Raw genomic sequence first — 13,664 nt, forward strand, 5'->3', positions numbered from 1 at the left:
AGCACCCACCTGTCCAGTTTTAAGTTGGACCTATGAGATTTCAACTTTTTTAAAGCTCTTGTGCTTAGTAAACTGGTTAGAAGACATTATGGAACCTTTCGTTGTTTGTTGTTTCTATGTTCGTTTATGTAGGAGCAGAGCATGGTGTCTGCAGAAGTCTGCATTTTACCATATTGGATTCCCTTCCTGTCACAGGATTTCTAGTGGGGTTAGCAGCAATCCATCCTTCCCTGGCGGTCAGGTTTGGGTCTCCATAAAGTTTCAGGTTGGGCCGGCATTTTGGGGTCAGCAGTAGGTCAGGTTTTTGTCCCTTAAAGGCTATGATCTCAGATAACCTCACTTGGTGGCATCAGATATGGGTCTCTACAAGCCTACTTGTTGGAATTCCCTTCTGGGATAAGTAGTTAATTTTGTGCCTCCCTAACACGTAGTTGTTAAGTTTGTGTCTGCCTAATGCTGCAGGCCAACATCAACTCATTGGATTATCTGTTGCCAGGTTTGTGTCACCCAAAGGATGCTGGAAGTTCCAAGATTGTAGGGCCAGCAGGCGATCAGGGTTGTCGCTCCCTAAGGCCTTCAGTGAGCCTCCCATCTAGAGCGGCTGCTCGATGTTAATTGTGTTTCTTCCTGTTGATTAAATGTGGGTTTTAACTTTTAGGGTCAGGCTGCTAGTTAGCCATCATTTGTAGCTTGCTTTGTGTCTCCTGCTGCCCTTTGTCGCTGTACTCCTGGTGGAATCAGCAGTTGAGTATGTGTCCCCCGCTGCTTCGGTGAGTTCCCCCTCATCCCTTGTAGGGCAAGGTGTTGGTCAGATTTCTGCAGTGTTGAAATGCATTGCTCCGCCTCCATGGCGTCTGAAGCAAGTTTCAGTTTCATTGCCAATATTAGGCCATTTCTAGTCAGGAGACGGTGCAAGTTCTGCTTTCCACAGCAGCCTCTTTCCTGCTTTTGGTCAGTGTCGCCTCCGCAGTGGGGAGGACCGGAAGAAGGCGTCTGGAGACGTTTTGTAAGCAGAGAAACTCCAGCAGTGTTTTTGAAAACAGCTTGGTGCTTCCGAGCATTAACTCTTGGGCTCCCTCGTAAGACCTCGGATACCCCACATTTGTGACAGACAATTACCAAATGCATCTGAAAAGGAATAATGTTACTCTTATGCTTCCATTCTTTGGTCCAGACTTCATAAAGCACCATTGTCATTTGAAAAGGTGTAAACCTTTTGTCCTGGAACTAGGGTTGAGGCTGTTATATTTATGACTTCATCAGTGTAGAACACACTGCCAGGGTGCAGTTAATAATGTGACTCACTTAGAGTCCTCGAAGCCTGGCTTGTTGTCTCACAGGCCTCCACAAAAGTGACCAGATCACATTACGACATCAGTTCTGCTGCTAATGGCCTATCTTAGGCAGCATTTCTCTGTTGGTGATATAGTCACTTACATGGGGTCACTGGGATGAGCCTCCTGTGCAAGTCAAGGGATGCTGGAAAATCCCCTCATTTGCAAACAGAAAAACATTGGATTAATTGCAGTCTTGTGTTTGGTGCACCTTTTCCAGTGCAGTTTCTTGTCCTGTTGATGTTTTGACTTACTTAACCTCTGAAGTGTTGTTTCCTTGCTCATGTAAAGCTTGCAGGGGCATGGATATACAGAAAGAAGAAGCATTGGCTAGTGTAAAAATAGCACACTTGCGCACATCCTTCACTCTCTTCTCCCCCTTTTTGAAGTCCAGAGAAATGTTGCAGGGGATCTGATTCGTCATATGCAGCACAAAAGAAGGCATCTAAGTGTAAGAGTCAGAATGTAGATCTACGTGTAGGGGCCATGCATTTTCATAGTGTCACTGCAAGCAAGATGCTAGGAGTGCCCAGATATAGGCTATGAAAAGTTTGTGTTTAGTTGACAAAGCCCAATAGTATGAAAATTGATGGCTCTACAGAAGAGAAGATAATTGTGAATATTCCTGATGCAGGATGGAGTGAAATGTCGGAGTTGTGCAGTTTAGACTGAAAATGTTGGGCTGTGGGTCGATTTGTTACATCTCAAAATCTCGACCTGCAGCTATATATTTGGGAGTTGACTAAATCTGGTTTAAGGAGTCATCAATAGCCTTTTAGAAAGGTGGGTTCATTACCTTATAGGTCATAGAAGGTGATGCATAATACCTTAAAGACTAGTCTTCTAGCTACAGGAAAGCAGGTCAGAGCATACATTCGTGGCAAGGAATAGTCCAGAGTTAGAAGTCTATGCAAGAGGTATTCTGGTGCACAGAGAGAAAGTAGATTGGTGTAGTCTGGTTATAAGGGCACTGAAGCAATAGCGGCCTGCGCCTGCTGGGAACAATTCCCGAAAGGGAAGGATTTGTCTGAGCAGCCCTAGATGATGGAAGGTGGACTTGACAACCAGACTGGCCAACAGTAAGATCAGAATTAACAGTGACTCTGATATTTTTTGCTGAGTTTGTTAATTTATGCAGGGCTGCGAGTTCTTGAGGCCACTTTGAAGAGGCAATCCACTCAAAAATATTTGGGTTAAGGTTTTGGTCTTGTTTCCTTTGAGCTTCAGGTGAGCTTATGACTGTTTCCATATCTGACGTCATGGCAGAATCAGCATGGTTAACAATGGGCAGCCACCTTAATAGGAGTGAATTCGATTTTGATGGATTTGGGGGCTATTGCAAATCTTAAGGCAATCATAGGCAGTGCTTAATTTGTTTAAAAAAAAAAAAAGTGCCAGGGCCCTCATCAGAGGCCTCTGTAACTTGCACCACTCATTGATCCCGGAGGTGCTGCCATTGATGATATCGGCACAACTACTAAAAATCACACTCAACAAGTGTGGCTTTTCAGACTATTGCAGGCCCCTTAAGCTGTGAGAATGGCTTGGGCGGTCGGTAATAGTAATTTTTAATGTATATTGTGTTAATAAGCAACTGTTGTTGTGCTTATCTCTGTATTAGACAGACCGCACTAGCACATAGCAGACTGTTGCAAGCCCCGATGTTGGCAATTAAGTGCTAGTGTCGAGCACTGGGAACCACCAGCTCAAATTAAGCACTGATTTTAGGACTGTGGCTCAAAGTGGCTGTCCATCTATACTTATGTGCCCCCTATTTCATATTGCTGAGATTTGGTGACGATCTTTACGAGGGCATGCACATATCGGGGCTCATTGAGAATGCTTGAAGCAGGAAGATCTGTACTAAGGTCAAATCGTGTATGGGCAATGTGTACGTCTGGCAGTACCCTTTGATTTTACTAAAATATAATATATCTACAGACTAACAGCCACCTCTCTTTATCTGTTGGTCTGCAGTATCATTCACATTTTGCTTCCACACACTACAGCAGTGGTTCCCAACCTGTGGTCCGGGACCCCTGGGGGTCCGCGGAGCATCCTCAGGGGGTCCACGACCCCTTATAAAATTAAATAATATTAACAAATTAGATCCCCAGCTGTCAGTAATGACTCAGTAGGGGGTCCCCGGATTCCAAAAATTATTCAGTGGGGGTCCCTGGGTTCAAGTAATGATACAGTGGGGGTCCACAGAAGTCAGAAGGCTGGGAACCACTGCACTACAGCATATAGTATGGAGCAGTGGGTCAGCCTACTTAAGCCACTGGTTGACTTCACTTCGAGCGACTGCATTTTGCTCTTTCTCAAGGAGCACATCCGCAAACAAGCTAGTTCCCTTCAGTGCCAGTGTAACTGTTTTTACTGTGATTACTTTAGTGTTACGTTGGTGTTTAGAGGCTGGTGTGATAGCAGGGCGCTTCTTTTTTGAATACAGGACACTTTCCATCTTTATCAGATCCCTTCTCCTGCCAGGGCTGTTGTGACTTCCTTTTGGAGTGTTGCTTTTCTGACTGCTGCTATTTCACAGCATACCAGATTGTGTCCAATTGAAACTGTTCTGTAGTACGTTATCATTTTTTTCATTCTTTCCTTCCTTTCTGCCCTGCTTTCTTTATTTTGATGTATTTCTTGTGCTTTCCTTCCTTTCTTGCCTTCTTTGCTTTCCTTCCTTCTGGACTACCTTCTTTCTGGCCTGTCTTATCGGATTTCTTTCTTTCACTTTCCTTCTTTCGATTTCCTTCTTCATTCTTTCCTCCTTTCGCTTTCCTTGTTTTCTATCTTTTCTTCGAGGCGTACAGCCAGTGCCAGACTTATTGGCCTTTTGTAAGTCTGTGTTAGCCAAGACCTTCTGCTTTTACTAACATTATGCGTATAACATAGTTACTTGTAGGGGTTTCAGCCTGACTTTTATCCATTAATACTTTTTCGATCTTGCCTTCAAGAGACTTGCAGCCAATGTCAGATTGATTGGCTTTTGTAGGTCTGTGTTAGCCAAGACCTTTTGATTTTACTAAACTTATGTGTGTAACATATTTACTTGCAGGGGTTTCAGCCTGACATCTATCCATTAGTCTGTTATTGGTGTCATTTCACATTTTTAGTTCCACCCTCTCCACATGCATTACGGGGCAATGCATTAGTCCACTTCACCCATTGGCTGACTTCACCGCGAGTTGCAGCATGCCGCCGTTTCACAAGGAATATATCCACACACAAAGTAGTTAACCTTCATTGCCAAGGAGTATTATGGTAATGTGTGTGTGTTTTTTTGTTTTTAGACCCCAAAAAACCCTTTTGAGGGCCTGGCATATTCCCAAAGAATAAAGTTTTGAAAAACCATGAGAAAACAAGAACTGCCAGAAGGCTGCCAACGCCAGACCTGTTGTCTTTGCCATTGCTTGTTGTTTTTGTTTGTTTAACGCCGTGCCTAGCTGCCTGCTGTACAGTAGCCTCTGAGATAAACTGCAACAAGAACCAATGATTTCCAGTAGTTGCAGTGAATGCTACAAGTTCAGCAGTCTTCTTTGGGCATGCCGCAGAGACATGATGGGAGCTGTCCTAAGCAATGTTTTCCTTCTAAAACCTGGTATACATAGGCTCTTTCACCCTAAAAGGATAAGCATGTGCTCAGATATTAGCTCTTTGTTCTAGGACATGGAGAACGTCTGCTTTTGGAGCTGAAACGGTGGGTTACCGAAGGTTTTCTAGCATACTGAGCATAGCCCTCCCAATTTGGTGCAAATAAAACAAACCTGTCTGTGAGCGCAGAACTCCCTTAAAAAGGCTGGAGTGCAATTGGGAGTGTAGGGGACAACACCTAGATGTGGCCATGCTCATGACTTCTGCACAGTCTAGAGTTGACTGTGGTTCTCTATGGTGCACATTCTACAGCAAACCATAATTGCAGTTTCTCGTGGTTGGTCCAACACAAAGAATTCTGTTACCTGGCCAACCTATATCTACTTTTCCATGAGGTAAATAGCCACATGCTCTCACAAGCACTTTGATGTGAATGGAGAAGTGCTTGCATAAGTCAGTTTAAATCATTCGGAAATAAAGGAAAAGTGTCTCACAGGTAATGAAGAAAGTAATTTTCATAAGTTGTGCTAAATGTGAGAGTGATTGGGGCTTTGGAAAGGAGGCTAGACGTTTTCCTAGTTGAAACCAAAAATAACGTTTTTCAGGAGATGGGAAGAAAGCTTATCAAGTGGTGCTGAAGATGAGGGATAAGTATCTCACAGGAGGCATTGAAGGAGAGAAGATAGTTTCTCAAAGACAGCCCTGGTGCAGGGCATCTCTAGAGTTTGCACAGGTGGTGCAGGACAGAGAGAGGTTCTCATAGATGACACTAGAGTAGGAGATTTACGCAAGTGACGCCTGAAGTGTGCGATGCTCACAGGCTGCACTGAAGGGAAGGCAAGTTTCTTACGTAAAAGGAACCACCCGGCCTGTATTTCATTTCACAGCATAGCTCATAGTATACTGAGGCAGGAATAAAATAACTAATCCATTAATGCATGTAATTGTTTTGTCATTGAATCTCATAATTCATATCAAGTAATATACACAAAATTGATACAAAATAATTTACCAGCCATTTATCCAATTAATAGAAGCACATGCTAATCATCATAGAACACCATCCTTTGTATGTACATGTTCTGTTAAATTCATTTTGATGCAAAAATGCCCATATTTTGCCCTTATCCATTATTGCATCAAAGTTACACTACTCACACCAACACTCTTGTACCTACTGATCAGTCATTCAGTCTATCAAATTCATACATGCATACTCAACCATTTCTTTAAAAACAATGGCCACCGACAGGCCAGCAACAATAAAGTGTATAATTATAATTCCCTTCTTTCTTTCTGTTGATGTGACCTCTACTTTCCTTAATTAAGTGGGCATATTGAGGGTCTCTGTTGTCTGGTGCCTGTGTAGTTTCTCCAGCATTGTATCCTTCAGAGTCATATCTGTGAAAGATATAAAAAGAGGGGAATTGTTTTTATAGGTAAGTGACTTATTTCTTCTCGGATGTAGTACTGAAGGAGGGAGCTCACTGGTAGTGGATGAGTGGTAAAGTGACCTGAGAGGTGGCATTTAAGGGGAGAAGGGGCGTGTTCACTGGTGGCACAGAAGGTGAGTCGAGTGGAGCTGCCACGTGTTGCTACTGGTGAGGGAAGAGGTTCTTACCGGTGGTGCTTGAAGGAGAGAGGCTCGAGCAGATGCTAATGAAGGGAGAGAAGAGAATCCCGTAGATGGCAGGAGGGCGAAGAGGTTCTTGCAGAAAATGGGATTTCTCCCAAGTGACTATTGTTGGGAGGAAGGAATTTCTAAATGTGGCAATAGTGGGCTTAGGGTTTTGTATTTGATGGTGGAGGTGAGCAGTTCTAATTTCTGGCACTGAAGAGGAGGAGAGAGGTAATCTGAGGTGGCAGAGGGAGGGGTTTTCACAGGTGATGCTGGAGGCGAAAGTTTCTTCTGTCTGTTACTAAGGCGGAGATGAGGCTTTCTCACACGTAGCAATGAAAACAATTGGAGGTGTCCGTTAGCAGAGTGAAGATATGTTTGGGCCAATGAGTTACAGTTGGATAGTGATAAATATGTGCATTATTTCTTACTCTTGTCTCATTTCTGTTTTTTCTTAATATACAGGTGCGGTTTGTGCATACTGCTCAAAACGAGAGTCTGAACTGTATCAGAAAGAGGTAAGGAGGCACTATTTTTTAAAGCTCACAGTCCCTCATTAAATCTACAGGCCTCTGCCCATTTAGATCAGTGCCTGTAATGGGGGCATCCTTTGATGTGACATGTCCAACCCTTTGTAACTTGGAAACCCCTGCAGTGAAGGGGAGATATTTTGTGGAAGGCATCTGCACACCATGAACCCCTGCCTCCCCCAAGATGGGCACCTGCAACAAATGATCTCCTATGATGTGGAGACCTTCACAGTCAACACCACCTCAAATCTGACTGGGGAGCAGCAGAGTTTGGAAATCTACACTCCAAGCTTATTCTGTGTTGTGATGAGGCTAGGGTTGGATAACTTCACCTCTGAGCTTTTTTTTTTTGGAAGGAATACTCCAATCAGAACTTGTGATGGAGGGTCTTGGGAGGCGTTTGCACCTTGTGAGAAACAAGCTCCCTGGGACTGCCTTTTGGAATGGGATCCTTAGATGAAGAATGTGAATAAAATACCTGCTTGAGTCAATCTGTTACGTTACTGAGGTTTTGTAAGGCACTGCTTGCTCCTGATTGAGCTGCTTCGGAGCCCATTAGACAGCTGTTATCTTACGCATGTTCCTTACTGTGTGTAGTTCAGTGTTTGCCATTTCCATGACCTCTTGGGGCTGATATCAGTATATAGACAGTTGGTTGTGGTTTATCCCAGTAGAGGATCTTTGTAGTGGCCAGGCCCCACGGCCAGTCCCTGCTGCACACGGCCAAAGACCACGCAAAGTGTTGGGTGCTTGTAGGGGTACGCCGCAGGCACACCAATGGCTATGCATGGTGCAGAGTTGTGTGATTATAGGGGGTTGATCGCAGGCCATGGCTGTGCGCATCAGTGGTTGGGTTAACATTAAGTTATTTATTAAAATATATATATAAATATAATAATATAAGCTGGACACCTAGGCTGCCACTTGCCTGTGGCTTCCAGTTCCTGCTTCTTCCAGCTGACACAGTTTGACCACTTGACACTGCCACTGCCTGGGCTTTCCTACTTTCCTGGACACCGCAACCAACACTGCCACCGTGCCAACCCACGCCCCACTGTAGGACCTTTCACCCACACCTACTGCCCCTTCACCTGCCACAGCATACCGAGCAGCCGCACCACAGACACCGCCTGAACAAAAACACCAACTTGCATGTGCCCTTCTCAACACACGATGACTATGCAGACACTCCACCAAGATTTGGGACCTCATCTCCACCCTCATACCCAACATTCTCTTCCTCACTGAGACCTGGCCGACCGCCATTTCTGCTCCTGGCAACGCCACTGCAATATCCGAAGGATACAAGATCATCCACTGAGACTGCATCAACAAGCCTGGCAGAGGGATCATCATCATACACAAGTAATCCATCCAGTGTACCACCACAAATTACATCACCCCTATCCATGGAACTTCTCAACTTCCAACTCCAGACAGACATCAAAACCTCCATTCAAGGGCACCCTCGCGTACTGACCTCTGGGACCACATACAGCCTTATGCAACTTCATCACTCCCATCACCATAGTCTCTAACAACTACATTTTCCTCTGTGACCTCAACTTCTGTCTTAATGACCACAACGACATCATCAACACTACCACCCTCCTCAACAACATGAACATCATCAGACTCACCCAACTCGTCCACAACCCCACACAAAGCGCTGGAAACACACTAGACCCCATCTTCACATCCAGCGACCGCAAAATGTTACAGCCACACTACAGAACTCACCTGGAGCGACCACTCCATCGTCCACTTCAATGTTACCAGCTCATGGACCTAAGCCCCCAGTCTGCCCAATACCCCCCATTGCAGCTGGAGCAAAGTCTCAAAGGGCACATGGATTGATGCCCTCAACACTACCCACCCCATCTCCTCCAAAAACGTAGACAAGAATGTCAGAAACTTCAACAATTGGATCACCAACTGCACCAACATAGTTGCTCCCATTGTCAACAACACCCACAGAGGGGCCCCCAAGCAAGCAAGCTGGTACACTGAATACCTCAGAACTGCTAAACAACGCTGTGAACAACTGGAAAGGAGATGGAGCACCGCCAGCGACCGACAAGACCACTTTCAAGACAGTCCTCAACTTTTACCATAGCCAGTTGAGAGAATAAAATAAAAAGGCCTTAGCCTCACGCATCCAGTCAAGCTCCAGTAAGAGCAAAAAACTGTTCAACATAGTCAAAGAATTCTGCAATTCAACAGCTGAAACAAACATTATGCCCCTCACAGACCCTCTGCGACAACCTTGCAAACTTTTTCCACGACAAGATCACCAACGTCTACAGAAACTTCACACACCAGCCCAAGGCCACCGACTTCAAGCAACACAATGACAGCGCTACCACTACAGACATCCAACTAACTGAATGGACCCATCTCGCCCCCACAGGACACCACCTCCATCATGAACTCTATGCACTGAGGTGCCCCAGCCAGCCCATGCCCTCACTACATCTTCAACCTAGACAAAGCCAAAATCAGTCCCGGACTCGCCACCCATTATCAACACCTCAGTTGTCACAGCCACCTTCCCTGAGGACTGGAAACACAGAAGTCAACGCCCTACCAAAGAAATCATCTGCAGACCCAAGCGAACTCAACAACTACGGACCGATCTCCCTGCTCCCACTCCTGGCCAAAATATTAGAAATAGCCATCAACCAACAACTCTCCTCACATATGTAATGGAACCTCCTACCCGACTCCTCCCAATCCGAATTCTGCAGTAACCACAAAACCGAGACAGTCCTCATCGTGGCTACCAACAACATCTGAGCCCTAATCGGCAGAGAAGAGCCTGCGGCTCTGATCCTCCTAGACCTCTTGGCAGCCTTCAAAACAGTTTCCCACCACTCACTCATCACAAGGCTTCACAACAAAGGTGCCCAAGGAGCCACTTTGAAATGGATTGCCCCTTTCCTTACCAGAAGAATGCAAAAATTCATCTTCTAACCCAAAGAAATCACCTGTGGAGTACCCCAAGGATCCTCTCTGTCTGACCCTCTTCTACACTTATATAACACCTCTGGCCAGCATTGTCAAAACCTACGGACTCAACATAATGTCCTACGCTGATGACACACAATTCATCCTCTCCCTTTCTGAATACACCACCAACACAAAGACCAACTTCCGCAACTGCATGACAGACATTGCCATGTGCCTGAAGCTCAGCACGGACAAGACAGAGTTACTGATCTTAGGAAACAAACTCCCCCTGGGACGCATCCTGGTGGAACTCAGACTTACTCATAGCCCCACTGACCATGCCAGGAATCTAGGCATCATTCTGGACAACAAGCTAACCATGACAACTCCGTCTCCTCCTCTTGCTTCTTCATCTTAAACATGCTTTGTAAGATATTGAAGTGGCTACCCCAAAGCTCAAGACTCGCCATCACCTAGGCCCTCATCTCCAGCTGACTGGACTTCGTTGACTCTCTCTATTCAGGGATCATAGTTCAGATGCCCCGAGGACTACAGACTGCCGCTACCAGAATGCCGCTACCAGCCGCTACCAGACCCGTCCTGAAACTCCCTAAATGAACCCACATCACCCCCTACCTATGGGAACTCCGTAGGCTCCCTGTACAGAAAAGACGCCAGTTCAAGCTCCTGATTAATGCATACAAAGCCTTACACAACTGCAAACCCACCTACTTGAACCACTGACTGAACTTCCATCAGTCCACCAGACACTTTCACTCTGCTTAACTTTCTCTACATCCATCCCCACCTCCTCCAACCTCTCCCCCTTCCAACATAGCAGATACGGAGGACGCCCCTTTTCCCACCAAAGTCCTGAAATGAGCTACACTTTCATCTTCAGACCCCAGAGTTACGAAAGTGTGTGAAGAACTGGCTATTCGGCTAATCAACTGGACCCTGCCAGCGCCTGGATATCCTCACAGCTGACAAGGAGTCTTTACAAATCTACTTATTGATTGATTGAAGTGGAGTTTCCGTGATCACTGCAGAGTAAGTCAGCTCTAGTGACAACTCCCCCTTCAGAGAAACCTGAAAAAACTACAAGGAAACCGTCCTATGACAAAAGCCTAGATTACATCACCCTTCATTGGATCTGGGAAGGCAGTCATTATGACATTTAGCAAATGACCAGGCCAACATACTTTGATTTATGCTTTGGAGCATAATAAATGTTTGGAGAGGAACATTGTTTCTGCTGCAGTTACTGCTCTTCGTTCTTTTAAGAGGACCCTGGCTTAAAAGCACATAATGATCCCTAGACTACTCAAGAATATGAAATCAGAGGGCTGCAAGCTCCTACTCATAGTGCTTAAGTGGCCCAGACAGTATTGGTACACTGAGCTCATGCTCTTGTTGGTGGCTAATCCCTTACGACTTCCCAGAAAGCACAACCTTCTAACAAAGAGACAAGGTCAGATATTTAATCCAGAACCAGCCTCTCTCCATATGCAACCATGGCTCCTGAGTTCTATGAATTCCAGGGCATGAACATTGATGAAGAATGCAAAGTAATTCTGTCCAGAGTGCGAGCTGACAGTACAAACAGGACTTACAGGCTCAAGTGGAGAAGGTTTTGCTCCTGGTGCCAACAAAACAATATACATTGGTTAAAGGTTCTACCAGAGCAAGTTATATCATATCTTCTGGCTCTATCCAAAACTGGGCTAGGACATGTCTCAGTGAAGGTTCACCTGGCAGCTATATTCTCATACAGACGTTCTGCAGGTGCTCCCTCCCTTGGGTCATCCAGGCTCATAAAACAATTTATGAAAGGTCTGTTTTGCACTTTTCCTCCTGTGTGACCACCTCCTCCTCAATGGCATCTAAACATTGTCCTTTCGCAATTAATGAAAGCTCCGTTTGAGCCCATACACAGAGCGGATCTGAAGTATCTCACATGGAATGTGGCAACTTACCTTGCACTTGCTTCCACTAGGAGAGTCAGTGACATACAGGCCTTTACCACCAAGGAACTCTACCTCATTTTCTCAGACGACTTTGTTCTTCTCAGAACAAATCCAGAATACATTCCTATGGGGCCTTCATCTTTTCACCTAAACGAACCAGTGATATTGAGACATTTTTTCCTGAATCCATCAACTGTGACTGAAAGGACTCTCCACACACTGGATATCAAATGGTGTTTGAAGTTCTACCTTCAGCCTACTAAACAACTCCGTAAGACAGACCAACTACTAGTCTCCTACGCCCAAGGTCGTCAGGGTACATCAGTTACTAAAGCAACGATAGCTCGATGGATTGCATCCACCATTCATTTTTGCCATACAAAGGCTGGAAAACCACTAACCAGCCAGCCTAAGGCACACTCTAGAAGAGCAATTTCAACATCAGTTGCTCTGTTTCAGGGCATAGCATTAGACAAGATATGTCAAGCTGCAACATGGAAGACTACACATTCTTTGCTGTGCTGCATAACAAGATGACAGGTACACTCCTGGAACTTGTTACCAAGGTTGCAATGATGAAATTCAGGGAAATATAATAGTAAAGGTCTTTAGTGCGACACTGGGATCCATAATTTTAGATACTTGAGATGAGAAATCCACATCTGCCTCCGTTACTACTCAGGAGAACAAGATACTACAGCTGTAACATTGCTAGTGGCGTGAAGCTTGGACTCAGCATATGCCCATAGATAGACCACTCCTCACATGCTCTAGTTACTAGGTTTGATCTGCCATTTAAAACGTTTAGTCCCATATTACAAAAAAAAATATTCATTTGAACTGACTTTAGATCTCAATATTGAAAAGTTGGAACAGTGTTGTCCTGCATAATCAAGAGGTTGAAGGACATCCATCTGCTGAGGTACTTGAAGGTGTCGAGTCACCAATAAATCTGGTCTTTGTTCTGAGCAGCCAGCCAGCCACCACCTCTAATATGTTTCCACTTGGCAAATGTTCCTGGAATAGTGTTTCAAAAAACATTTTAATACTTGTATTTGGTCATTTTCTTATTGCTTTTATTTTAAGTGAATGGAGTCACATAAAGATTGCATACTTTACCCAGAATCAAACAAATTTGGCCATGAGGGAACTTGGATTAGAGCCTAGATTGTCTTCTTTCAAAGTTGGTGATATCTGATAAAGTCTTGTAGTTGCAGATTCCTTACCTTAGAATATTTCCCAGGCGTCAGACTGGATCAGGAAATTTTTTAGCAGTACCCCAGCGTGCTGGTAGGTAGTGTTGTTCGACTGTGCACCGGCACCATCCACGCCGGAAGTGACTTGCATGGTGGCTGTATAGGCACCACCCCAGCATGCAGACGTCAGTTTCTTTTCACAACTATTCATGCAAGTAGCACGGAGCCATGAGAAACATTGGTGTGAATTTCTAAGGCCCTGAGAAGGGTGAGCAGCAAGATGGTTTCTACCAAGCGTTACTGAAGGTAAGTAACTTGTTTATCTGGTATGGACTCATAGCTACAGATTCCATGCCTTAGAATAGATACCAAGGCAGTGCCTCCTCGGCGATGGGCCTGCGAAACTCATTTAAATCTAAAAGTTCTGAAGGACCGAACAGGCAAAGTGCACATCACAATGGATCTGACTGTCC

General features: G+C 45.0%; 1 protein-coding gene across 2 annotated transcripts in view; it reads left to right on the forward strand.

Annotated features, from left to right (window-relative positions):
• The window catches only part of POLD1 (DNA polymerase delta 1, catalytic subunit), a 336,382-nt gene that overhangs the window by 282,879 nt on the left and 39,839 nt on the right, over nucleotides 1–13,664 (forward strand). For both annotated transcript variants that reach the window (XM_069200918.1, XM_069200920.1), the window contains exon 25: nucleotides 7,015–7,067. In XM_069200918.1, coding sequence (XP_069057019.1) covers nucleotides 7,015–7,067 — 53 coding nt within the window. The remainder of the gene's footprint in view (nucleotides 1–7,014; nucleotides 7,068–13,664) is intronic.

This window comes from Pleurodeles waltl, chromosome 7 (genome assembly GCF_031143425.1).
Source record: "Pleurodeles waltl isolate 20211129_DDA chromosome 7, aPleWal1.hap1.20221129, whole genome shotgun sequence".
NCBI classification, from domain to species: Eukaryota; Metazoa; Chordata; class Amphibia; order Caudata; family Salamandridae; genus Pleurodeles; species Pleurodeles waltl.